The sequence below is a fragment of the Podarcis erhardii genome (assembly GCF_964252035.2).
Source record: "Podarcis erhardii genome assembly, chromosome: 1".
Lineage (NCBI taxonomy): Eukaryota > Metazoa > Chordata > Lepidosauria > Squamata > Lacertidae > Podarcis > Podarcis erhardii.
This window is the reverse complement of record NC_138497.1, coordinates 16,278,213-16,305,378: the sequence shown is the minus strand read 5'-3', so window position 1 is coordinate 16,305,378 and position 27,166 is coordinate 16,278,213. Positions and strand designations below refer to the sequence as shown.

General features: G+C 42.9%; 2 protein-coding genes across 7 annotated transcripts in view; one reads left to right on the top strand and one right to left on the bottom strand.

The window, feature by feature from the left end:
- Positions 1 to 2,588, top strand: part of WDR20 (WD repeat domain 20) — a 58,358-nt gene extending 55,770 nt beyond the window's left edge. For both annotated transcript variants that reach the window (XM_081861721.1, XM_081861722.1), the window contains exon 4: positions 1,772 to 2,588. In XM_081861721.1, coding sequence (XP_081717847.1) covers positions 1,772 to 1,825 — 54 coding nt within the window. In that variant the 3' untranslated portion in view covers positions 1,826 to 2,588. The remainder of the gene's footprint in view (positions 1 to 1,771) is intronic.
- Positions 2,589 to 6,349: 3,761 nt separating this feature from the next.
- MOK (MOK protein kinase) lies at positions 6,350 to 26,337 on the bottom strand. Of its 5 annotated transcripts, none has more exons than XR_014157004.1 (12): positions 26,234 to 26,337; positions 21,925 to 22,039; positions 20,817 to 20,906; positions 19,673 to 19,743; positions 14,982 to 15,060; positions 12,443 to 12,491; positions 11,221 to 11,399; positions 10,388 to 10,489; positions 9,035 to 9,208; positions 8,451 to 8,558; positions 6,825 to 7,028; positions 6,350 to 6,741 (listed from the first exon to the last, which is right to left on the bottom strand). XR_014157004.1 is itself a non-coding variant. In XM_081863713.1 (12 exons), the coding sequence occupies exons 1-12, from the start codon at positions 26,307 to 26,309 to the stop codon at positions 6,664 to 6,666; spliced, it is 1,329 nt and encodes a 442-aa protein (XP_081719839.1). In that variant the 5' UTR covers positions 26,310 to 26,337; the 3' UTR covers positions 6,350 to 6,663. The 5 variants fall into 5 exon arrangements, 4 of the variants coding, with proteins under 4 accessions (XP_081719839.1, XP_081719840.1, XP_081719841.1 ...); XM_081863713.1 differs by having other exon boundaries at positions 8,447 to 8,558; XM_081863714.1 differs by lacking the exon at positions 26,234 to 26,337 and adding an exon at positions 25,994 to 26,173 and having other exon boundaries at positions 8,447 to 8,558.
- Positions 26,338 to 27,166: the final 829 nt, after the last annotated feature.

Here is a 27,166-nt window from a genome sequence, read left to right as displayed (position 1 = left end):
CTCCTGTCTCATGTTTCTAGCTAATGCTATACTCTTTATTCAGAGTGGTGTTTTCTTAAAGGCTCCTTTCCCATTTTGAAATCAGCAGTTTTACACATTTTTCTCTGGGACATAACTTTGGTGTGGGGTGTGCTAGACTATGTTGTGCATAACACTGTAATATGAAAAGTGTGTGCCTACCGAAACAGTGGTTAGGCTACTGGGCTTAAAATGAAGACACTTTGAATTATACCCTAGTGCACCCGGAGGAGCTATGTCTTTCTTTCTGTGCTGCTACCTGAAATGTCATCTTGAATAAACTTGGTTTAGACATTTTTAAGAGATGAAAATATCAGGCCAGGTTCTGGTCTGGGTAGCTAGTGTTCTCCAAAGCAGGGCACTTTTGTCCAACCTGGTTTCAAGAGCAGGGAGTATACTTCTCTTTCATAGCACTTTCTCAGTATTTGGGTCGGACCCCAAAAGAGCTCCTGTAGATTCTGAAGACTTAATTCTACATTACAATTAATAATAATAATAATAATGATTTGTACCCCGCCCATCTGGTTGATCCAACCTGAATTTCACAATATTCAGGTAAGAAAAATACCTGCAAAACCAAGTATTCAAAATGAGGGATTTCCCCCATGCATACTTAAAGTGGAACAATGGTATTTAAGAAACAAAACTAAAAAAAAAAAGCACCCAAGTTAGGTGTAGATGCTAGTGTATCTGTTAGGGGAGGGGTGTAATACAGAAATGTTCAGAACCGTATCTCTAAAGCCAGCTTTGCTAGCCTTGCTGATCAGTTTCTGATTGGAGAAACTGTTGCTAAGTGAGCTGCAAATTAAATATGAAACGAGCATTTCCCATTGTTTAAAACTCAGTTTTTAAAAAATGCTAATTGGAAACGCGAGAGTTCACTGCAAGCGCAACCACTAACTGCAGTTGCTTGTTAGTGTTCCGTTTGTGGGTTTCATTAGAGGTGAAATGATTTCCTATTAAAGGGTTGCTTCCCTGTGATGTCTATGTCTGACATAGCAACATTGGTTCTGTTGGCTTGGCAGATCCACAGGCTGGAAAGGGTCCATTACGTCATTTGAAAAAGCAGGGTAATTCCCCCTGCCCAACCAGCAGTTCTGCATCCACGAAACAATAGGCTGCAGCATCTTTCCTTGGCATAGATACAGTGGCTGAGAGGGGCTCCACCTTGCACTTTGAAACATCTGGCTGAAGAGCCCCTCACGAATACCTGTGTCTTATGGTTGCAAGGTGCATACAGCAGGGAGAGATACATGTTGATCGTAACCTCCTGGTAAAAGACTTGTGGCACAAATGTGCCCTGAGGCTCACTGACTTTATGTTTTTAATAGGATAGCTTAAGTTTTGTAAGACATGAGCTAAAATCTAATCGTACTACGGTCATAATCAAGATTCCTGGGGCCTATTAAAAATGAATACATACTGTGGTATAAGCTTCTGTGGACTAAAACCCACTTTGTCAAGTTTTATCAGGATACTTCATGTTCATTTTAAAGCAGCAACCATATTCCTTGCTGCTACACCCCTGGAATTCTAATTGTGATCTACATCTTATAAGTTACTTTGAACTAAACTGCTACATAAAGAGCAAAATCGTTCGTGTTAAGACGTTCAAACAATGTGATCTATCACTTTGAAGTCATAATATGCAAATACCACTGTGCACTGAAAGTCTACAGATATATATAGAACTGTTTAGAAAACTAAATGCTGGGTTCTCTTGCTGGATTAATGCAAATTGCTTTGTTTGCAGGGTTTATTGCCATCCCAAAACCAGGCCAATTCTCCAAGTGGAACTGTAGTATAGCCATCACATTTCTGCTAGCAAATCTTTGAACACAGAACAAGAAGTAATGGCAATGGAACCAGGAGCTGCTGTTCAGCCAGGGAGCACCACAAATTCTTAAAGGCAGAGTGTAAACTTGGAGTTATGTGAATCACATAGTGTTTTACAAAAATAATAATGTAATGAATTCTTTTTACAGCTAATATTTAGGCTGATGGCCAAAAGAAGGATTTTGCTAAAAAATACTTCTTTTGGTGTTGCAGTTAAAAATAGTATAACTTTTCCAGTTTCTCTGTAAAACAAAATGTTTGTTAAATCTGAATAAGTTTAATGGTTATATAAATTAGAACTTCATTGTTGGGTTTTTTTGCACTGATTTTTTTTATCCAGCAATGGTTAGTCTAGAATGCTCTCATGGGAAATGAAAGTCATTACTTTCTGGCTTCATAAATGTAATTCAGGAAGATGGATGCTGCAATCATAGAGGTTCCCCCCTCCCCCCAAAAAATATTGTTTGCACTTAAATAGCTTAATGCTAGTAGAAAATTACTTTTAAATGGGTGTTTGGACACCCTCTAAAGCTATGTTATGGGGAAAGAGATCCTTTGTATCTATTAAACATTTTATTTTAATAATGTTTTGAGCTACAATCAATCTGTATTATATGTGTAAATAATGTAATTCAGTGATCGGGGGAGAAGTGAGTCATTACACTAGTAATTTTCATTTAGGAAAGTGATATTTCTAATTCAGAAAATACATATTAAACTATCTTGAATATGCAGTTTTGTTTATGTTCTGTTTAAATTAAATCAACTGTGATGTAATCTTTTTTGAATGTAATATTGGCGTGGACATGCAGGGCATATTCATTTTGGAAACACTCAGGTTGGATTCACTACCTATTTAACCAAGCTTGCCCTTTGTTATAAGACATAATAATTCCCCACTATATTCTAAACACTACATCAATTCTTAAAATTAGTCTAATTTTCTAATCAAGGTTAGCCACTTAACAGTAGGACTATCCATTTTTATATATTAGAAATGCAATGTAACATATTTTAAGGCTAGCATAATTTTAAATGTTGATTTAAAATTCAGTGTAAGAGCAATACAGTGAAATAGGTTGATACAATAGAATAATGTGTCAAACTATACAGTTTATTTTCCAGAAAAAGACATGTCTTCTGTTGGAGGAGAGATTTGACAGCCTACAAAGTCTAACTGCTGCTTAGTTAGTATTAAACTGATTTTGAACAGTATAAAGACACTAGATTTCAATTCAGTTCTTCACTGGTAGTGGTCCCCACCCTGTGGAACGCCCTCCCATCAGATGTCAAAGGAATAAACAAATATGACGTTTTGAAGGCAGCCCAGTTTAGGGAGGTTTTTTAATGTTCGGTGTTTTAATGTATTTGTAATCTCCTGTTGGAAGCCGCCCAGAGTGGCTGCGGAAACCCAGCCAGATGGGCGGGGTATAAGTAATAGATTATTGCTATTGTTATTAATATTCATTGAAGAAAATGCTGTCTGCTTGATACCAGGATCTATGAGGGCTGGGCATTATTTTCCTGATAGTGAAAGCCTCACCTTTTTAACTTTTTGAGTTAAACTTTTTGAGTTAAAGTAGTCTTCTTATCCCTCCCCCCCCAAACATATCTAGTAACATGACAAGTTTTAATGCCTCCTCACAAAAACAAAAACAAAATCTGGTCCCCAAACATAACACATTTAGGCATATTCACCTGTGTTTAAAAGCTCTGGTCTTCAAAGATAGCTTTTTATATATTTGGATGGGTGTGGGCAGGCAAGCAGGCAGCTAGCTACTCATATTGCCTGTTACATTCAAAACTCTGCAGCTAGATCTAAATCTGTCAGACCATGCTTCTCAAAGTGGTGCAAATCACTTTTTTGAACAGCATGTTTCAAAATCGGATCATGGAGCCCTGGGCTCCCTCAGGAGGAATGGCAGGCTATAAACGAATAGGGGAAACCCTTCCGCTTTTCCAAAGGACTGCTCTGGCATGTAATCAAGACAAGTATTAATTGGTTTGAAAGAGGGTAACAGCAGCACTAAGACACTCAAAAATGTTTCAAAGCCTCCCTGCCTTTCTTGTTCATTTGTGGTGGTCTGAAAAGGGAAGAAGAAGAAGAAGAAAACAGATTCCCTACCTGCTGACTTGCATAGGCTCTTATTTGTACAGGGAAGTATTTGCAGTCTTAACCTTTTAAATATATGCAAGTATTTGCAAAGCCCCAGTAGCAAGGAGAGTTGCACTGGCAGCCCCACCTGGTATAACTTCCACATTGGTTAGTATATGTGCATACAATTTCACTTAAATATATGAGCAAGAAACACTTGAGTAGTAACTTCATGACCTGTTCACCAGAGTGCTGCTCCTCCGATGTGACTAATGCTGCACTCCTAATCATGTCTACTCAGAAGTCTCTCATTGAATTAAATAGGGCTTACTCCCAGGTAAGTAGAATTTGGATTAAAGCCTGAATCACAAAGAGGCAGAACTATAATGAACAGGTTACTTCTATGGCGGGATTCAAGTTCAAATGCAAGTTGGGAGCATAGCTTTACTTCAGAATGCATGAAAGCCATGTGGCTTGACAGTTGCGAGTTTCTTCCCTTAGAGGGCTGTGCAAGAAGTCTCTGCCCCTCCCAGCTGGTGGTAGTTGTCATATGACAGCTCTGGAGGCTTCAATAGAACAGCTGTGACAAAACATACTCCCAAAGGAGAAAAGCTGAATTGAGACCAGCAAAAAGTGGGCAAACTTGCGTATTTTTGCTTGCTTTGGATGAATGACATTTCGCTTCTGCTAGTTGTGGGTCAGGTCAAGCAGCTTTGAGGGGTTCTGAAGCCCCATCCCTTGACTCGGAACTTGCATGCAGCTCCCTCTCTGGCTTGTGAGATTAGACCACATCAGCTATATGAGTTACAAACTTCAAATGAAAAAGAGCCAGCATTGATTTCAAAGCTGAAACCTGACATTTCCCACTTGCATGTAAACACTAAAACAGCAGAACAATCCAGTCCTTGGCTACCTTTTGTGCCTTTCAAGGGTTCTGGTGTGACCCCCCCCCCCGAAGGCTACTTATGCTATATTACCTTGATGATGCAGGAAGAAAGCATGCCAGAACTGACGTGTAGAGAATGTGTCTGCACTGCACTCTTAACTTACTTGCCAATGGGTACCTAGAAGCAGCACGTCTTCTGAGCTGCCTCTACTCTTCCCAAAAGCACCTGCCAGGTAAGTCCACCTCAGAAGTGGGGTGGAATGGGATAAATCCCAGAACCAGTTTACAATCCCATGCAAAAATCAGTGTGGGTGGGAGGTACTGAGATTAATAGCCTTTCATGAATTTGGCATGTAAACTAATCAGCACAGTATTTAGGATCCTTTGCTGCACTTCCCCCAACAGTGGATGTCTGTAATTTTTTTTAAAAAAATAGGAACCTGCTCCATGAATTAGCACTTAACTTTCTGGATCTGAATGAAGTCAATACACTTGAGAAATGCTTGTGCTTGAAGATGCTTAAAGATACTTTTCACTTGTGCTGGTAGCAAGATTGGAAGCTTTTGCCATTCAATAGGTACTTGGATGAAACTGCAATATTGTTAAAGAGTTGTTGCCCTCGTACGTGGAAGAAATGCAACCTTTTAGCAGTATGTTCTGGTTCATGCTTCCCTTGAATACATCTGTGGCTTTTCTGGAGGGAAAATCCATTTACCGTACAACTTTCATTATTTAAGGTAAGGTCAGGTCTCACTTATTTTTGTACTATCTACCTATCCGCTAGCATTACTGATAAAAAAAACAACCCATTGTATCATTGACTTCCCTTCTAGGATAGGTGTTCACCTCTATATTTTGGGGAATCTGATGCTTTGGATGACGGTCATAAATTTATTTATACAATTAGTTGTACCAGTAATACACAAACTACTTTCCTTGTTAGAGAGAGGTTGCTATAGAAGTGGATTTCATTTCAAAAGGGTAGAATATAACAAACCTTGAGAGTACATTTCAAAACCCTGTATTTTAATAAAACGGCATTTTTATTTTTCATTCAAACGGTCATTCTGAAAGCAACATAAGAATCTTGTCCCTGGCAGAGACAAGGCCCCTTCCCCACAAAATATACTTTCAGATATTATTGGCTCTTCTAGCACAAATGCACAATGTGTTCTTTGAAGTGAAATTGTATTGAGCATGTGACAAACCGTATTTTAACTGATAAAGCATGCCCATGCTGTTTAAGCTTCCGTGCTACAGGAATATGTTGGGAGAGCAACAGCAAGACTAACTTGATCTTACGAACGACGCATGCAGAGAAAATCTGCCCATTTACATAATTTGGAAAATAAATCTTTACACAAGATTGCACTCAAATCAGATGTAACATACTCCAGAAGACACTAAGTAGACTCGGGTTTTGAAACTACCAAACACCTTCCCCGCTGCTTCAATCTATATCTCCACAGTCACATTTACAAAAATACACAAATTCAGTTTCAACACACCTTAAATAGGAAGTACTGTATCGTGTTTAATATAAAAGTAGTAACAATTCCATTCCTACCAGAGCAGCACAATTGGAACAAATGTACGACCCACTTAAGAGGAAATAAAATTGTACATCGGGAGCTTAAAAAAAAAATGAAGTGCAGTCTGAGTTATGAAAACGGTGCTCACGTAGAAAGGATCCTTTTCCTTTTTTAAAAAGTTAAGCACAAAAATAATAATATTGTAGCATCTTGCTGCAGCATTTGAGAAGATAAGGCACTATTGCTGTTAGTGTACCTTTCAAAAGTATTGGCGAGCACAAGGGATTCTTAGTCCATCAGTAACCACCTCTTCTTCCCAGAGCAGGCAAGTGGTAGTGTTTCACAGGAGATTTAAATTCCTTCTGCCTTTCAGACTGTTGGTGAGACAACACAAGTTAAAATGGGCTGTTAATGACTTGTCTAAAATTGTACAATCTGAGAAGCAAGGCAGAATTACCTTGCAGTGTGTCCCAAAATATGTTATGGGCTGCAACACTTGGACTTGCCCGTTGGTTGCTGGGAGAGGAAAAACTGACTGAAATGGAGGATTAGGGTAAGAAGTCAAGTTGGTTACTTCAGGAACAGCCAGTTTGGGCAACTCCACTGTATAGGGAAATCCACGACGTCCCAGTGGATTCTCCTGGGCTCTCCTAAGAAAGTTCTTTTAAAATAAAAATAAAAGTTCAATTTTTTAAAAAATCAGTATGTTTTGTGTAGGCTAAATGTTAAGTGTTTGATGACCTGTGTTGGTCTGGTTGACATTGCTGCTGTGATGGTCTAAGCATGTATACAGACTTACAACCAAAATGGCTCTTCCCAAGTAGTGCTGCTTGTTTTCTGTGATCGCACCTTCAGAAAGAAACACATAGATGGATGTACTTTAAAGGTATTCGGATTAGTGTAGGAGCAAATGTAGATAATGGTAACCACACCAATACTGGTATCCAAACACTACTGAAGAAAAGCTGGAGCATATTGGAAGGTGGATACTTACCAGGAAAATAGTTTTTTTGCTGCTCTAATTTTAAGAGAACCAAGAATTTCAACTATGCCACAAGCTAAGGCTTGATCAAACTTGCTCTGTTAGTAGCATGAGATTAATTTCTAATTTCTAAAACTACTCCCTAGAACAGCTATTGGAATACCTTTTCAATAAGACAAAACATTGGTTAGATCTGACATATAATTTGATAAGGTGTTGGCAACTTAAACCTGGTGCCTTCAGAATTCCATGGCGGGAGGGAAGCTTAGTGTAGTGGTTTCAAAAGGTAAGATCTGTTGTTCATCGGGCACATTTCATCCTGCCCCCTCCCCTTGCACAAGTGATCCAATAGATCCTGGAAAAGCTTTATTAGAATAAGTGACCCTCTTTTCCCTGCTAATGTACAATTTGCAGGGATGATTTAATAAGCCTGGATGCAACAGCAGTCATGCTCACAGGAACATCTCGAGAAAAGATGTGTAAATAACCTGTTCCAGCATAATTACATGTGCATCTTCATAAGGTCACTAAAAGTTTTCTGAGCGCCAAATGCTATCCTGTATGCTCCTCCAAGCTGTAAATCATAATATTCAGCACCCTGACATTAGCCTGGTAGTGACTGGCAACAAGAAATTCCATGCAGGTTGATGAACAGGCTTGTAGAGAAGGGACAGAACATTTCCCCCATCCACTCCCAAACTAGAAACTAAACAGGCTGCCGGGAAGCCTCTCTGCAATTCCATAGAAATGAAGCAGGTTCCTGCAAGAGGGACAGAGCCCTCTTTCCCCAGCCACCAACAAGCTAGTAAATATTTTTGCAGGCTAGTAGCTTTTGGGGGCTTATTTGCAAGGCTAGTATGCAGTATGTATGCAAAGCCTTCTCTAAAGCTACCTGTCTTGCTTAGATGGACATTGTTTGTTTAGATCACAAATCCATACAGCCTTGGATCCTTTTGAGACAAAAATCCTAAAATACGTTTTGCCTATTGGACACTATTCATCATATCATCACATTTGACACAGGGTTGTTCTGTTGGCAATTTTAAAATGACATTACTTAATTAGGTTTATTACTTATTCATTGATTTAAAGATTACCTGCCTTTGATCCTCCTTTGAAATACGATGCAAGCTGAGAGTCTCCCTTTCTAATGGGTTTTCTGCTAATCTCATTCTTCTGCGTATGGTCAAAGCTTGTTTCTCTGCCAACCTGTTCAGCACAGAGCCAGACAAAATCTCACCTATGAAACTCAAAATTCGTTTGTGACAACTAGAGAGTCGAGCCAACATAGCAACTTCCGTTTTTCAGCCGTACTAAACAGTAATTTATAATGCAGCTGTTAAGTACCCAAACCTAGTGAAGTAGGTCAAGATTTAAGCTTGGATGCTATAGATGTAATTTAAGTCCTCTGGGTGATATCCAGTGTGGAGTCGTGTTTGCACCAGTGGGACTTTCCCTTCCTCGCAACCCCCCACCTGTCCCTGTGGTCTGCTGTAGTTAGCCAAGGGCCTCTCTGGAGCAGTTTGGGAGGTTTAATGAGGTTGTGAAAGGAAGGGAAGTCCTGTTCATGCACTGTTGCAATGGTGGACCTCACTCACTGATTTTAAGTCTGGGATTAAGAAGCTGGAGACACCAGCAACTCCACATTTATTGCTCAATTCAAGAGGCACTGAAAGTTTACTTACCTTAATTCTCTGAAGTAAGGGTGCTGTAGGGCTTCATGGGCACAGATCCTCTCGTCAGGATCATATTGTATCATTGCATACATAAGAGTTAGACTCTTGTTTGACAAGCTAGGCATAAATGGAGAGATTCCTTTCCCTTTTCTGATGGGAAAATCAAAGCTCATCACTCGTGACCTGCATTAATCCAGTGAAAGGAAACACATTCCTGTCAGGAGGCTATTAATGTCAGCCTTATTGGGGAGGATGGGGCAGGGATGCCAAAGAGATAAAGCTGGCGTAGAAAATCTTGAAGCCTAAATACACATTTTGCTCTTTGTCTGACCTTAGATTTGCCTACCCAGAAGCAGCAGGTTCACAGTTTGTTTGTGCTTTTGGCTCCAGCTCTGTCACTGGAAGCCTCAGCAGCTTAGAAGTGCTTTTTACCAACGGCAATTGCTGTGACTGATACAGCCATTCCCGGACCAGGAAAACCTGGCGACGGCAGTTCACAAATTGGTTGCCTGAAGACTGGATCGCTGCAGTGCGCTCTAGGTGGGGCTTCCCTCACACTTGATTTGGAAGCTGAAGTTTGTGCAGAGTTGCTGCAGCACAATTACTGACAGTAGTGAGACTTTGTCAGCGTATAACACCTATGGTCAGAGATCTGGCTACCGGGCTGTCTTCAGCGGTGCTTTGCAACCCATAGCCTACTTAACATATACATAGCATTGTTGAGTGTTCAAAGGACTTCTCATACATTAATGATCCATGTTATTCCCATGTTATAGAGGAATGAGGTTGAGAAGACAGTAGCTGGCCTCAGGGCACCTGGGGAGGTCATGGCAGAGGTGACTCCCTGACTCAACATCTTGGCCATTAAGTAAATAGCAGCTATCAGGATCTTCCCGTGCTTGAATAGTACTCCTTGATCACAGTTTAAAATACCACAATGCTGGAGCAGAAGCATGTGTGACTTGTGGCATAGGGGTGGAGAGTGGGATCTCTGGGGAGGCAAACGGATAAATGCATGTCCCTCTGCTGTCTGCTCTGCGCTTGGAGCCTGAAGCTGGTATATCTGTACCACTTAACACTCTGAAGCAGAGATCTAATTTGTTTTCAAATGGAAAAGTAGACAGTGAGCACTCTAATCAATTCACAAGATGCCATGATTTGGATTGTGACCTCAGCTCACAACCGATGAAGTAGCCTCAGGTTACACTGAATTGTTAGTCTACACTGTTTTAGCTACGGACTAGCAAACAGCTTGCTTGACATGATGCATGAGCATTCTCCTCTAAATTAAGACATTTATTTGTACAGGTTTGATCACAGAGAGAATGCACTATTAAATCCCAGAATTCAAAATGTACTTACTGCTTGAACTTATTAAGAATCTTCTTGGGAGGAGTACCTACAATATCATGGATTTTTGATATTTGGTCCAGTTCATTAGATCCAGGAAAGAGTGGGTGGAAACTACAAACAAAAAAAGAGGAATTGGTTGGGCAGTGTGGGAAATTAAACTGCCAGGGTTGAGGGTTTTCTCCTTGTGAGGAAAACTGTCCAGTCTTAAATTGTGGCAGTCTTAAATTGGTAGTATTTGCCCCCTGCACCAACTATTGAGGAGATTACAGGTGGAATTCAGCATTGTGCTATTGCAAACACTCCATCTGTGCAAGCAATGCAGCTTGCCAGACAGAACAATCCTCTCTCCCTCCCCATGTGCTGTTCTGGGGGTTCTGCCATCCCTCTCAAAGCCAAACCCCCCCCCCAGTGAAGACTCAAGTATATGTTTACTAGCAAGGCCAAAGACTAAATCTAAAACCTTCTCCATGCAAAAGCATGTGCTTTCCCACTGAGCTTTACCTGTTGTTGTCCAGCTTTTTACAGAAATTGTTTCCGTGACACTTCATGCCATCTACACAATCCTACCCTTTATGTGAATTTCACTTTAAGTCAAGGGCAGTGTGTCCCGTTCTGCCGCCCGAGGCAAAATGGGAAGGTGCTGCCCCATTGCCAATGCCTCTGTTACCTGAGTCGTGAAGCGGTGGCAGGAAGCCGCCACCACTGCTTCTCTACTAATGACGGGGCAGACAGGGGTGCCACCTCATGGTGTTCCACTGCCCAAGGCGGCTGCCTCAGTCCGCCTCATGGTTGGGCCGGCCCTGCTCTCAAGTCAAACCACCAATTCCTTTAAGATAATGTACCTTGCAATTTCATAGAACACACAGCCAGCACTCCACATGTCCATTTTATAACTGTAGTACCCATCTGTGAGAAGACATTCAGGTGCCCTGTACCAGCGCGTAGAGATGTACTCTGTATAAGGCTGCTTGGAGTGTATACTTCTGCAGGAACCAAAATCCCCAAGCTTCAGAAGATCCTGCTGCAGTTAAGATAGTTGTGGCATCTCAAATGAGAAGGCATTCATAGAAAATGAATCATGTGTAAAGGTGCTTAATTTGAGAATTAAATCTGGTTATTACATTGCAATGAACACTGGTCCATGGCTATTTTGGGCAGAGTGATTATAGTCTTTGGAAATGGCGAGAAAATGTAACTGCAGGAGCACTTAACATGGTCATGGGGTGTAAAGGTAAAGGGACCCCTGACCATTAGGTCCAGTTGTGGCCGACTCTGGGGTTGCAGCGCTCATCTCGCTTTATTGGCCAAGGGAGCCGGCATACAGCTTCCGGGTCATGTGGCCAGCATGACTAAGCCGCTTCTGGCGAACCAGAGCAGCGCACGGAAACGCCGTTTACCTTCCTGCCGGAGCGGTACCTATTTATCTACTTGCACTTTGACGTGCTTTCGAACTGCTAGGTTGGCAGGAGCAGGGACCGAGCAACGGGAGCTCACCCCATCGCAGGGATTCAAACCACCGACCTTCTGATCGGCAAGTCCTAGGCTCTGTGGTTTAACCCACAGCGCCACCCGCGTCCCCGTAATGGGGTGTATTTAACCGGGGGGGGGGGGGAAGCTTGAAACTTTGGTCACAATAAGACTTACCAGGTTATAGAAGATTACTTACTACACTTCCTCAGTAGTGTTTGGGAAAGGCTAGGGACAATACTGCCACTTAGCTAAACTGGGCACCTGTAGCTCCACATCCAAAACTAACAATGCACTTTTCTCTTAGGTACAAATGCACTTCCAAATTGCAGTCTTAGCATAATGAATACAGAGTTTCAACATATTTATCGCTTGTGCTATGGCTGTGCTTCCCAAACCTACAACAAACCTCTTTTGAGTTTAGTCTTACTGGTGTGCCCCTTCTCAAGCAAAAATAAATTGGGGGTATTTTTAATAATACTATTTTATTTATGGTAAGATAATAATAAGTTCTGCCTTGTACTCTTTGAAACTCTTTCACATACCTGGAGGGGGGTGGGACACATTTTGAGAAACAATGCGCTAAAGACTGCTTACCTTTATTAATATGTTTTCTGGTTTTACATCTCTGTGAAATAACCCATTCCTGCAAGAGATTTATTCAGGGCAAGTAAGCATTTATATACGAAGAATGGCGTACAGAAAGTCCCCTGTGCATTGGGGTTTTCCTGCTCCCCACTGTCCCATTCCCAGTCCACCTCATGAACACTCCTGAAAACCATCCCTGTCCTGGAGATTGGGGGATGCTCCAGAGAAGAATTTGCAGCGTGAGAGGCTGCAGCTGGAATAGAGCCATCAAGGCCAAACTGCATGGATGTTACATGCAGAGCCTGCTGCTAGTGGCTTACTGGTTTTTTCTGTGCATAGTGTTTTTAAACTGTGATTTAAGGTTGTTTTAATGTGATTTTATGAAGATTGTAAGCTACCTGGGCTCCTATGGAAGGAAGGACAGATATATATATATATATATATATATATGCAGGTTTTGGTGTCCTCGGGTGTCTTCCCGTGTAAAAGTTGGGGTGTCTAGGCGACGTTTCGACGAGGTCTCACTCGTCATCTTCAGGCTGGTGCTTTCGGCTTCTTGTTACTGGAACAGAGCAGGATCTCAGTGTTTGAGTTCCTATAAATACTGTAGAGGGGGTGTGGTGTATAGCCTCCAATGTTCTGGGCAGAGAGGAAGTTCCCAGGCTAGTGTGCCTTTTCTTCTTTTGTTCCTTAATTACTTGAGAGATATCTTGAGTGATTTCTTGAGTGATATCCTGAGTACCACTTAGGTGGGTCATTAGGTGTGGATTAGTTGTTAAAGTCTTTGTGTCTTGACCTCTTGAACTTTGTGAAGAGTTTTCCTGAGAAGATGGCTGTACTGTACTTAGTTGTGCTCTGGCTTGGCTTCGTGTATAGGGGCGAGCTGTGGTTTTGTGGCTTGTGTCAGCCAGATCTGTGTAGGGATTGCAGGGGGGTGCAGCATCCGGAGGTGCCACCATGGATTGGCTACTGGATGGTGTCTGTAATTCATCTGTGGAGAGGGTCTGGGTTTGGGTCTGGTGTGGTTGATTGGTGTTGGCGTTCTGTGTGCCTCTGGATCTGGTGTCAGTTTTTGTGGGGAGGGCTAATTTCCAGATGTCTGGCAAGCGGGATGTGTCGTCACGCTTGTTCATGTTGTGAGGGTGTTTCTCTATCTCGATGGCTTCCATGATTATTCTCTTGTGGTGATGTTCCGTGTTAAAGAGCAATTTGGAATCTGCAAAATTAATTTCGTGTCCTGTTTCTTTCATGTGTTGGAAAAGAGAGGAAGTTTTTTCTTCTTTTTTGACGGCATTCTTGTGTTCTGCGATACGTGCATTTATTCGTCTGTTTGTTTGTCCAATGTACGTGGCTGGGCAGACTTTGCAGGGTATTTCATAGATCCCTTGGTTTTCCAACTGGATTTTATCCTTGGGGTTTCTGAGGATATTGGCTATTTTTTGGTTGGTGCAAAAGGCTGTTTTGATATTGTGTTTATGGAGGATTTTGCTAATTTTATCTGTAGTGCCCTTGATATAAGGGAGGAGGGCCATGCCATTGTTTTCTTCTGTGTCTTGGTTTTTGAATTACAGATGAATTACAGACACCATCCAGTAGCCAATCCATGGTGGCACCTCCGGATGCTGCACCCCCCTGCAATCCCTACACAGATCTGGCTGACACAAGCCACAAAACCACAGCTCGCCCCTATACACGAAGCCAAGCCAGAGCACAACTAAGTACAGTACAGCCATCTTCTCAGGAAAACTCTTCACAAAGTTCAAGAGGTCAAGACACAAAGACTTTAACAACTAATCCACACCTAATGACCCACCTAAGTGGTACTCAGGATATCACTCAAGAAATCACTCAAGATATCTCTCAAGTAATTAAGGAACAAAAGAAGAAAAGGCACACTAGCCTGGGAACTTCCTCTCTGCCCAGAACATTGGAGGCTATACACCACACCCCCTCTACAGTATTTATAGGAACTCAAACACTGAGATCCTGCTCTGTTCCAGTAACAAGAAGCCGAAAGCACCAGCCTGAAGATGACGAGTGAGACCTCGTCGAAACGTCGCCTAGACACCCCAACTTTTACACGGGAAGACACCCGAGGACACCAAAACCTGCATATATATATATATATATATATATATATAAAATATCAAGCTAGTGGGATTAAATTGATTCCTTTTTGGGGGGAGAAAACTAGAATGGGCTCCCAATCCACACTGGAGCCCTATACCACCCCCCCCCTACTGAAAATCATTCTCTTATGGCTGTTATTAGCCCCAGAAAATGCTGCATTTTGCCACCTGTAGTCTACTTTTTGGAGGCAAGCAGATGAGCAATTTTCATCAGTGTGAAGTCAGAATAAATGCACATTCTGGATAGGGGCCCCAAGGCTGCTTTTTCTCCAAAATAAAAGCAGCCCCACGACTAATATCCTATGTACTTTGACCCTCACAGCAGTACCTTTGGGGTATTCACTGAACTCTCCAGATCCCGGCTCAATGATATTGCCAAATACTACATTTGCAAAAATAAATACAAATGGCTGCCTTACCTGTGCATGTGATCAAGAGACTTGCATAACTGGTACATATAATTCATTATTTTTCCTTCAGGCAACGGTTTTTTCCTCCCTAGAGGAAACGGTCAAATTAACGTGGTACAGTTTTATACAAAGTTCACATTATGATGGAGAGCTTGCAGTCACTTCTGCCAGTTAAGTGAATTTTAAATACAGATGTGAGATGGTTTGCCTATGAACCATGGTAGAGTGTTTGTTTTCTTTTTATATTTTCCATAGTAGTGAGGAAGAACACACTGGGCTGGTTTAATCTGTTTCTAATATACTGTTGATTTTTTAAAAATGTTTTAAATAGTTGTTTTTAACTGTATACTCTTTGTAAACCACTTTGAGGGTTTTTGTTTACAATCAAGTAGCATATAATTTTTATTAAAATGCATTCATTCATTCATTCATTCATTTAACGAGGCTACCATTAAGAGTTCAGCAGTCATCTATCCCCCTCCCTAGAGCAAATTCTCCTGCTCAGCCTTAACCACTGTTAAAAGAAACACAGGCACTCACCTAACCACAGTTAACACATGCCAGAGTTCTGGATAACTGCAGACAGAGTCAACGCTGACTCTTCTCTTAATAGTGGTCAACATGATATGAAGGTTTGCTCCCCATAAATGTGGGCGAGGAGGAAGTGTTGATTCCTAAACTGGCTTTCCAATCTCTGCTGAAAGGGCAGCCACTGTTGAGAATACCTAGGCCCATTCTGAACAGTGTAAAGTGCATGCCTTGGATGTTTACTTGCCTTCCATGAATGGAAGAGCAAACTTCCATGCCTAGAGGGAACTTACTAGCGAATAGCCCCTTATATGGTGAGCTCAGCCACATGATACGGTTGGTGCATAGTAAACCTGACAGGAGATATATCAATCTAACCAACGCATCTGAACTTTGGGAAATGTGGAGCAGAATGCCCTACTCCAAGATGGTGAAACTGTGGCCCCTCAGAAGTTGTTGGCTTCCCAGATCCCATTGATCCTAGCCAGCATGGCCAGTGGTCATGGATGATGGGAGCTGAACAGCTAGAAGGCCACAGGTTCCTTTCCTACACAATAGGCAGTAGGAGCCTCATCACATAACCACACCTGCCCTGATATGGCACACAGACTGGCTCCTCCAAAGACTGCTTTCAGTATTACAGAGGCTAGATATAACAGGACACCAAGGGTGTTTTGATGCTGGCAGTAGGATGTAATGCATGATAAGAAAAAGCTTTGTCAAGGCCCCAAAGTATCACAAGTATGCGTATTTTTTTATCTTCCTGCTCAAACTGCTACATTGCTTCATTTCAGGTAGCACTGGCATACTTGAAGCAACCATGACTAATTTACTCACTGCATTTTCAGCATGAACTTTACTTCTCAAGTTATTGCTTGAATAAGCTACAGCTGTTTGGGATGATAAGCGTGAATGAATGCTCCTGACTGACCAATGTACAGTGCTACTTCGGGTTACAGACGCTTCAGGTTACAGACGCTTCAGGTTACAGACTCCACTAACCCAGAAATAGTACCTCGGGTTAAGAACTTTGCTTCAGGATGAGAAAAGAAATCACGCAGCGGCGGCGCGGCGGCAGCGGGAGGCCCCATTAGCTAAAGTGGTGCTTCAGGTTAAGAACAGTTTCAGGTTAAGAACGGACCTCCAGAACTTATTAAGTACGTAACCAGAGGTACCACTGTATTCAATTTGGGAGGGGGGGGGGAAGGTAACATTGGTCATACTTGGATCCGGATTAAGATAGTCATTCTTTAGTCTCACTGTAATCAGTGGGATTAAAAGTATGACTAATTTAGCTTGGATTCAACCTACAATGTAGTAACTGACTCCTAAGACACTTCACTCTCAACTATTTAAATACAAAATACCATTATACTTAGCCATCAAATGAGCCATACGCTCATAAAGAAGCTGAACAGCTAGACACCTGGATTTTATATATATTGTCCCATAGATCTCCTGTCATAATATTGTGTCTCTTTTCACAGACATTTTCAGAATATTCATCATGGAAACTCAGTCAAATTTTCATAAGCCTTAATTGCTTATTTTAATGCATTCTAGATGACAGAATCAATCTGCTTTCTAACTCTCAGTTATTGCTATGCAACTATCGCCAAAAACTATTTCCATTCTAGTTGTTGCTTCTGTGTATTGTACTATCAATTTATTATTTTTCCTTAGCTAATTTAATGAGTGAATGCAGTAGATTATTCCAGTCCTTACAATCTCACCCGAAGAAATGACACTAAAACCCCAGCAACTGTGGAGCCTCATATTCTGCAGTTTGTTCACATTTAAGATCAAATAATGATTTAAAATTGAACCCCCATCATCTATGTCACTCCTTTCGAAAGGATTATCAAATGGAAAAGACCTCACCCACCACCTTGCCATGCTAAGTGCCAACTCATACATGCATATGCATACATTATCTGCATCTACAAACAGAATATGGATTCACATCAGCTTGTACTTGTATGAGCTGACTCTCCTGGAAAGAATCGCATCTGAGGTGACCTAAGGAGCAATGAGAGCATCCATCTATGAAGGCCCACTCAGACAAGTGAGTCACCACTAGGTGTTGCAGTCACTAGCTGTTGAACATGTATGAGTGAACTGTCCCTCAGAAGATTCATTGCTGAAGGAAATGGAACAGCAACTAAAGAAAGCAAGCCACATTTTCTTTATGTATGATACATATACCAAATACCCTGAAGGACCAATGGGTTGATTAAACAGAGGCAAGGGGAAAAGTCTATTTTTGCAGATTCTCTCTTCTGGAGAAAAAAATTAAGGTTGGAGGAGGGAGGGGAAACTAGTGAAAATTATCTCCCTCCTTCTGTTGGGAGGGGCCTCTGCTAGATCAAAAGCCCTTCCACAAGCAGGAGGACATTGGCTGCCACACAATGAGTCCTTATAAATATAAAAATCAACACAATCAATGAAAGCCTTTCCCTGTAGCACGTCAAGGACAAAATTATTATAAAGGCACTGAACTAAAGAAACTTGACTACCACCCTTAGAAAGTGGCTTGCATAGAGAAGCGTTCTTTTTAGTTTAGAGAGCTTCTTTATTCTGTCATTCTGCAATTTTTTGCATTTGTATGTGCGGCCACATTCAATACTAGCTAAGACAACCGTGAATACTTATCTTGAATTCTCTAAGTTCTGAGTTCCTAAGACTCTTTAGATAAACATAGAGTTAGCCTAGAAAAGGAAGATGGTGGAGCTGGAACTTTTGAGATTCATTGCATTAAAGTTACTTGTGGCTCATGGTACCAGACTTGTCCAGCCTTTCATTTTTCATCAATATACAACCAGCATTTGAAACATACACTATGCCATTCCCTCCAATGCTCAGCTATATTTTATTGGGGCGGGGGGGGGGGGGGGACAACAACCACAGGCCAAGATCCAAACAGTCTTCAGACCTGAAAGTGATTTCACTTGTGGTGAAAAGGATTGCTGCTGGAAAGGAAAATCAGCAACTGCTATCTACTCTTGCTCTGGAGGGACCCTCAGCCAGTGGTGTCATAAGGGGGTGGTGGTTCACCCCGGGTGCCATGTGTGTGGGGGTGACAAGAAGGCACCCCGCGGGGTGCTCTCCCCGCTGCCCCTGGGTGCGGTGGCACAAGCAGCCATCGTGCAGCAGCAGCTGCATGTGGAGGATTCACGGCTGCAGCTGCGAGCAGAGGATCCCGCCACCGTCCGTACAGCGTTCGGGCACCGCCACCGGCAAACCACTACGTACAACGCGTGCGCAGTGTCACACGCATGCGCTGTACGTAGCGACGCCGCACATGCACCCTATGTAGCGACACCGCACATGTATCGTACGTAGCGGTGCAACGCGTGTGCAGCCGGCGGTTTCCCCTGCCCCGGTTGTTGGTTAGCCTTCGTTCGCCCCTGCCCCCAGCCATCAGTAATAATTTTTGAGGTGTGCAAGAAAGCAGGTGAGTGCAAACTCCTGTTCTCACACACTTGCACATGGCCAAGAATGACAAAGGAATGGCAAGAAAAGATAGGAGAATTAATCTCTCAACAGCAGTGAAATGTGATCGTGGCTTTCTAATCTCAGCCAATCAGTTGTTTTGAATTGTAAATATATATATTTGTGATGTGTGAGCTGTTATAGAAGGACTCTTAATTACAGAGCAGAGATGACACAATTATTAGCTGCTGTTCCCTTTCTACACAGTCTTCCCACCTGCACCTGTTTCCTCCTTTCCAGCACTGTCAGGCAGGTGTTTCCCTTTGGTATCTGTAATTATATGGAAATGTCATCTCCACATTTCAAAATCTCTCTCTGCCTTCACCTACTGGGAAGAAGACTATGGGCGGTATACGGCTGAATTGCACAAACAGAATGACTTCAGCCTGGGCAACAGGACTGGCCAACTAGAGAAATCTTGTGGTCCTCCAGATGTTGTTGGACAACAACTCCCTGACAACTGGTCCTCAAGATGTTGCTAGAGAAAAACACCCTGACAATGGTTATGCTGGCTGAGATTGATGGGAGTTGGAGTTCAACAATATTTAGTCTGTCACAGGTTCTCCACCTGCCTTACATTATTCTTTTGGTCAGTCATACTGTACAAATAGTTGGGTTTTTGCATAAATAAATAAAGATAATCTCTGCAAAGGACTTTCTCATTGCCATGATCTACATACCTTTGATCAGTTCATAAATGTTCATGTCCATGAGTTCACATATCAATGCCACAGCACCGGCTTTCTTGTCACTGAAGGGGGAAAAAGAGTGATCTTATTTAACTACATGGAAGAAAGGATAAAACTACTTATGAAATCCTTTGGTGGATGGGAGGTGTTCTCATATGTAAAAAGGCTAGAACTCTAGCAAAAGTTCTGAACTTATGTGGAGACAAAAGTCACTCTACGTCAGTAGAATACAACAGTCTGAAAAACGTTTTTGTTATCATCCACTGACCACCTGTAGTCTTTTATTGGGCAGGTGGCATAAGATGGCCCTCCTTACAATATGGGCAACTCCCCAGTTACACAGGGGTTACATTCTGAGGCACCACATGTTTAAGTGAAATCACGTATATTGGGAACACCACTGATAAAGCCTGCAAGCACCCTCCAAACTTCTTGCTCAAGCTCCAACTCTCGACAGGCCTCAACGTTCGGGGCAAAGGCTCCTGGGATTGCACCCGCAAAGGCTTGTGGGATTGCTGGACACTGTTTTCATGCAATTTCTGCTGTTTTTTGCTCTCTTTTAGGGCTGTTTTTGCCCCTTTTCGTGCCACTTCCAGGTTCATGGCAATGCGTGTGCGCATAGTCACACTTGCCTTCAATGCATGTAAATTGGGAGTTGCCTGTGCATGTAATTCTCCTTAATAGTGTCATTACTTGAGTCCTTCATTGTACTTTTCTTGTACTGTTCGTGCTGCCATCATCTACACTACCAGAGAACATAGATAAAGATGGAATAAAAGCAAGTTGTTCCTTAAAACTTGTACATGTAGAGTCTCGGTGTTCATGCTACCACTGGCTCAATGGCCTTACTTAGATATATTACTCAGCCATTCAAGTGCAAGTGATTGGCAGCCCCAGTAGGCTCACTTCCCAATGCAAGGGGATTTGCTGCCCCTCCTGGGAGCAGGGGTGTAGGAAAAGGCAGAATCTCATTCATTATGCCACAGGAAAATAGAGGAACTGTTGCCTCAAACAACTGTAACCAGATTAAAACTGGTCTGGCAAATGAAATTGTGATTCGCCACCTCCGCATCATCTTAGGGAAGAATACTCAGGGCATAGAAAGGGAAGGTGAAAGAAAGCATGCAGCACTTACAATATCACTTCATGCAACATGAGGATATTTGGATGTGGATTCAGTCGCCTTAGTGCTTGTATCTCTCTCATACTGTTCACGTGGTCAATACTTCAGTTATATAAAAAAGGGAAAAGATTAGGCTACCGTGTTAAGGTCCCTTTTGTTTGTTTGTTAAAATCACAGAAGAGGAAACACTTCATTCCCCGCCCCCTTTATTGTTGCTCTGTCCAGTCTGTGGATTGGGCCACAACATAATCTCAAGAGATGGGTGAGACACATGCTTGGATGAGTGAATTACCGTATTTTTCGCTCTATAACACGCACCCGACCATAACACGCACATAGTTTTTAGAGGAGGAAAACAAGAAAAAAAATTTCTAAACGAAACAGTGGATGTATGATTTTTGTGGTTCATGCTATGGCCACAGACATGTGATCTGACAGTGAGTTTGAGGTAGCCCAATGCAAAAATCCCACTCAGCGGCTCTTCTCCCGCTTTGCTGTTTCAAAGCGAGCCACAGAGGAGGGAAGGAATGGGAACCATGGATCCTCTGCTTACGACTTCAGCAGATCCCCCCGCCATCCGTAGGCATTCGCTCCATAACACGCACAGACATTTCACCTTACTTTCTAGGAGGAAAAAAGTGAGTGTTATGGTGCAAAAAATACGGTAGAGTATTTCATGATTTTCTTTTCCGGTAGCAGAAGAGTGTTATTTATTTTATTTATGTATTACATTAATAGCAGAGGCATCTCATATGGCATTCCCCCAGGTTATGAAAGTGGCTTATAAGACAGCATGTAAACGACTTCTGTAAGAGATCACAGAGAAGCCTCTATCTCTGGTCACCAGTTCCTACACCTCTGATGGTTGTGGGATCTGGAGAAGGGCTACGTACTCTGTTTAACGCTCGGGACAAAAGAGAGAGAAATTTGGATATGTCAGCCAAGTCCATTATTGAGAAATGCAGTGGTTGTAAGGTTAGTTGTCCTCTTTGAAGGCACTCTTTTTCTGTATAACATTTATAAATATTCAGAATCAATTTTTAAATCAAACTTCGACAATCTTGATTTCAGTATTTCAACATTTAAGTAAAAAGAAAATTCAAAAAGCAGCTGCACCTACCTTTCAAAATGCTGTTTCATTTGTTTACATGCATAATATTGTCCATCTTTGAAATTTTGTACCTTCAGAACATCAGAAAATGTTCCCTCGCCAATCTTACCAATCGTTTTATATTCTAAAAAGGTCAAAATTTTAAAAGAAAACTAGGTTTTAGTATCGATAGCAAGCTTAATATCCTCAATACTGCTTTAAATTCAGCTTCATTGGACATGTTTACGGTTATAGCTTACTTATTTATTCAACCAACTCTCCTATCATCACTGTATCTATCAAAAACTAAGGCTTGCATCCCTCTACATTGTATAAGGATTATGGAAATACAGCTCTTATTTATGGACAGCTGTGTAAGGAGCTCCACCTTGCTTAAGATTGCATTTGCTGTAATAACTCGAAGCTTTTCTTTGCTTAACTGCCTATCAGATGCTTCTTCAGCAAAGTGTGAAATAGTAATTTTACTCCCATGGTCATTTATGAGATAAAATGTTAATCAAATTAGTGTCAATTTAGTTTTCAGTGATTTGAGTTTGCTGTGTAAGAGTATCAGAAATGAGCAACAGGCATTTTAAAGCTTGACCACTATGGCGTTTAAATTCATGCCTATCTAGCCTTTAAGTTGGACTGTTTTGATTCTTAGAATCAAATAATCATTTTTATTATTATTTATTAAATTTCTATACTGTCCTATACCCAGAGGTATATTGTTGGAATCCTTTAGTGAAATGTAGCACATGTAAGCTGGGATCACAGCTGTAGCTACATCTATAATCTCCTAATGCTCTGCTATGTAATTCAGAGCGTTTTACTCATTGTGTGACATTGCCACTCACACAGGGATAGCTGCCCATGGATATGGCTTTTGGCCCCCAATATAGACAGCATCCCTCTTGCTAGCATATTGATAACTCTCTTAACCATTCTTTAACCTTCTTTGGTGTTAAGTATCTGCAGACTGAGTCAATTCTAACTTTCTTTCTAATTGTCTTCTAATTGTCTTCTGTCCTCTCTAATTTGGTTTAGTCGTCTCCCATACATATCACCTCTACAACTGCTTCTAAAAGCCTCTACTGGCTAACTTCCCATGACAATTAACTTATTCAGACTGCAGCTAGCTGTAAAGAAAAAGTAGTTCTTTCAGGGAGGGATGTGGGGTGCTCAAATTGCTCTGCAGTTGGAAAAGCAGATGCAGGTATCTGCAACTCAAGAAGTGCATTGGCTCATAACTGTACACCATTGATAGCTTTGGAAACATGTGTTTAAAACAACTGGTTAAAGCAAATAACCCCACTTTTAAAACTTTAGATTCGTTGAAGATTATGGAGTCTGAACATGTAGACAATGAATTGTGCTCTAGCATCTAAACAGGTATGGGGTCTTCCACATATTCTTGAGTAAAAAACTCATCATCCTTAACTACTGGCCATGCTAGTTGGGGCTGATGGGAGCTAGAATGCATTGACATCTGGAAGGACGCAGCTTGTCTATCCTCACCTACCCTTCTTTTAAATGAAGTGTGACTATCAGAGCCACATATCTAATAATGGCAAAGCACCTGGAATCTGGGCCTATCCCCAGTTCAAACAGTAGAACACAGACTACAAAGAGTGAAGTACATACCAGTCATGGTAAGAATTGGTTGGGTACCCCACCCCACCAAAGATCTCTTTTTACAATATATATCACTGCTTGATAATAAATCAAACCATTGCTGTTACCACCTTAGGTATGTTTACTTGACAACTCTATATAGCAACAAAAGGCAGGGAGGGAAAACTGTAGCCCTCCAAATAATGATGGTCTGCAACCGGTGTGGGGAACCTTTGACCCAGCAGATATTGCTGAACTACAACTTGCATCAGCCCATGGGTGATGTCCAGGGATGATGGGTCGTGGTTCAGCAACCTCTGGCGGGACGAAAGTTCCCCACACATGGCTATGTTGGCTGGGGATAACTGGAGTTGGAATTCAACGCCATCTGGAGGGTCAAAGGTTTCCCACTCCTGAAGGAAGGCTTGTGCTTGATACATACATGAAAGGAAAACCCATTAAATTGTGTTTTGAGTAAACATTATCAGATCAGGGGCTAGGAAGAGTTTTAAGGCTGGACTGCAATCTGAAACATTTATCATGGCATGAGCTTTTGTAGATCATGTCATATAATACTCCAGATGTATAAAGCAGGCTGAAAATATGATAGGTGTTCATATACACCTGAATTGAAGCACACATCCTAATTCAGGCATCCCCAAACTCTGCCCTCCAGCTGTTTTCAGACTACAATCTCATCATCCCGAGCTAACAGGACCAGTGGTCAGGGATGATGGGAGTTGTAGTCCCCAAACAGCTGGAGGGCAGAGTTTGGGGATGCCTGTCCTAATTATTGAACATGAAATTAGAATAGGATACATACAACAAAGCAGAAGAAACACCACCTACAATCTCTGTTCAAAGCCTGAAAAATGATGTCCTTTGAGAGGCAGTACCTAGCCCAGGCTTCCTAAACCTCTGCCCTCCAGATGTTTTGAGACTACAATCATAGAATCATAGAGTTGGAAGAGACCACAAGGGCCATCGAGTTCAACCCCCTGCCAAGCAGGAAATCATGCAAGTTGTAGGCCAAAACATCTGGAGGGCTGAAGTTGAGGAAGTCTGACCTAGCCCAAGGTCACTCAGTGAACTGCATGGCTGGCCCAGAGGGGATTTGAATTCTTTTATCTCCCAGGTGGTTGACACTCTAACGCAGAGTTTTCCAAACTGTGTGTCACAACACATTAGTGTGCCAGCGTGTTGCAGGAACACTCCCCGCACTCCTCCTGCAGCTAGAAAGGGGTTAGTTTAACCTCCGGTTTGCTAGTAAAAGGTTACCAGATGTCCTCGTTTCCCGGGGACAGTCCTGGATTTACAAACCAGTCCCCATACAAAATCCATTGAAGTTGAAAAGTGTCCCTGGATTCATTGAAAAAAATCTGGTAACCTTAAGTAAAACTGAATTACTGCGTCACAAAATGATGCATGTCTAAAAAGTGTGTCACCAACATGAAAAATTTGGAAAACTCTGCTCTAACCGCTATTATTGTTGGCACTCTACTGCCTCTAGAGACAATTGAGTGCGCCTCTGAGGGCGAAGTCAAACCACTGCATTAACAGCACCAAAGTGACCTCCCTGGGGTACAAGCCTGGGCAGCGTTTGTGGAGTTCCAGGGCTGCCTAGTCGATGACACCCCCCCCCCCCGCTTGGCCTCGCTGATATGTTCCAAAGGAAAGCAGAGCAATATGTTGGGCACCAGCGTGGCTGCAGCAGTTGCCGGATGGAGGCGTACAAGACGCCATCCAACCATCTTAGTGACTCCCTTCTGGATCTGTGTAGGGTTTTTACTCCTAAGCCTTGTCTTCTCCTGAATAAATCATGCAAGGCGGAGGTTTAGGACTGGCGAGCCCCATCTGCCCCTCGCTTCCCTCTGCAGCAGTGCTTCCCAACCTTGTGCCTCCAGCTGTTTTTGGACTACAATTCCCATCATCCCTTGCCACTGGTCTTGCTAGTCAGGGATGATGGGAGTTGTAGTTCAAAAACAGCTGGAGGCACAAGGTTGGGAAACACTGCTCTGCAGTACAGCACACGCAGAAACCACTATACCACACTGTTACAAACACCTCTTCCCCTTCCCGACTGGCTTCCCCTCCCCACCCCCCTTTTTCTTTGCACACAGCTCTCATCCCCTCCCCACCCCATCCCCCACTAAGCGGGATATCGAATCAGACACCTCTCGCTATAAGAATTTAGCATCTCTGTTTAGCTAGCCGGCTGCCAGAAGATATACGCCGGCCTCGGCAGCCACCGGTCGCATCCTTCCAGGACCTGGAACAAACTTCTCCGACGCGATGTTGAAGATCATTTACGTTACACACGTGTACACACATACACACGTACACATAGATCTATATTCCATTAACCCCTCCTCCCCCGCGATCCGCCTTGAAAGCCGAGCTGCAGCGGCTCCTCTCCCTCCCCCCCCCCAATTCCCATCAGGGAGACTCGCTGCTGCCGCCGCCCCCAGCGAGGCCGCCCCCTTACTGTTCATCCTCCGCTCGCTTTCCCCGCGCGTGCCCTCCGGTGGGGAGGGGGGTGTGGGGCGGCGAGGGTCCTCTCTGAAGCGCCAGGGCCCCCCGCCCTCCGCTCCCCGCGCCGAGAACTTGTCAGCGCGCCATGTTGTATCCCCGTCACCCTGGCAACCCCAGAGCGTCAAGTTCCCTCAACCCGGGGGCGCGACCGTGTCAGCCCCGCCCTCGGAGCGGCGCAAGCGCAGTTGCTAACCTCCGCCCTCTCCTATTGACTGCGGCAGCCGCAGGGCGGGCTTCATGGCGGCGGCGGGGCCTCCGAGGGGGCGCATGCGCACACCGCGGCGCCTCTCCTTTCTGCGCGCATCCTCAGTCGCCTCGCCCTATGAAACCCCACCCACCCCCGCCCCTCGGGCGATCCTTGCACATGCGCAGTCACGGGAGAGCCTAGAACCTGAGCCGAGTCGGAAGGGGCGCCCCAAAGGTCATCTAGTCCAACCCCGCTCGGCAATGCGGGAATCACACTCCGTGACAGATGCAGCCTCTGCTTTAGAATGATCAAATGAAGGAGAGTAAGCTTATCTGGGAGTAAGTCGCCGTCGAACTTCCCTGTAAGCATGCTTAAGTTTGAACTGTAAGGGGCACCAGGTAGAATTACTCAAGGAGCTATAAATGCGGGCAAGTTCCATTGCACTCAGCGAGGCTTACTTCCGAGTAAGCATCTCCTGCTCCACGAAGACACATCTTGAACATAGTTAAGCAAAATATAGTTGTTTTGAAAAGGAGCTATGTTACCAAAACCAACCACCACCCACTGTCAGAATTACAGTAAAGTAATTATTTTGGAGTGGGAGTTGACGTGACAGGCATTCAAAAGGAAAGAAAGAACATGCTGGTTGAGTCGCTCTTGCAAAAGTCGCCACTTCCAGTACAGAACTGGGATTGCAGGGGTGTCACTTGCCTGTGAATAACTGCAGCTCGAATACTGTGTCCCAGATCGCTAGATATCTCCGCAACTGCTCCGCGTAATAAGACAACAGATTTTGAAAATCCAGAATTGGAAGGTGTATCCAGCTCTGAAAATCTACCAGCTGTTACATCGTTTGCTCATAACCCTTTTCTCTAGCTGCTAAAAAAGGCAAAGCATAGTGTTGACTCGTGTAGTCGATGCTCTGTATGTAATAAATAG

Excerpts from the sequence above, each read along its gene's own strand:
- MOK (XM_081863713.1), bottom strand. The coding sequence starts at position 26,309 with ATGCGCCCCCTCGGAGGCCCCGCCGCCGCCATGAAGCCCGCCCTGCGG. Across the intron at positions 20,907-21,924 it reads ATGAAACAGCATTTTGAAAG|TATTGACCACGTGAACAGTA; the intron begins GTAGGTGCAGCT and ends ATATAACTGAAG. Across the intron at positions 6,742-6,824 it reads ATTTTGGGACACACTGCAAG|TCTGAAAGGCAGAAGGAATT; the intron begins GTAATTCTGCCT and ends TCTCACCAACAG.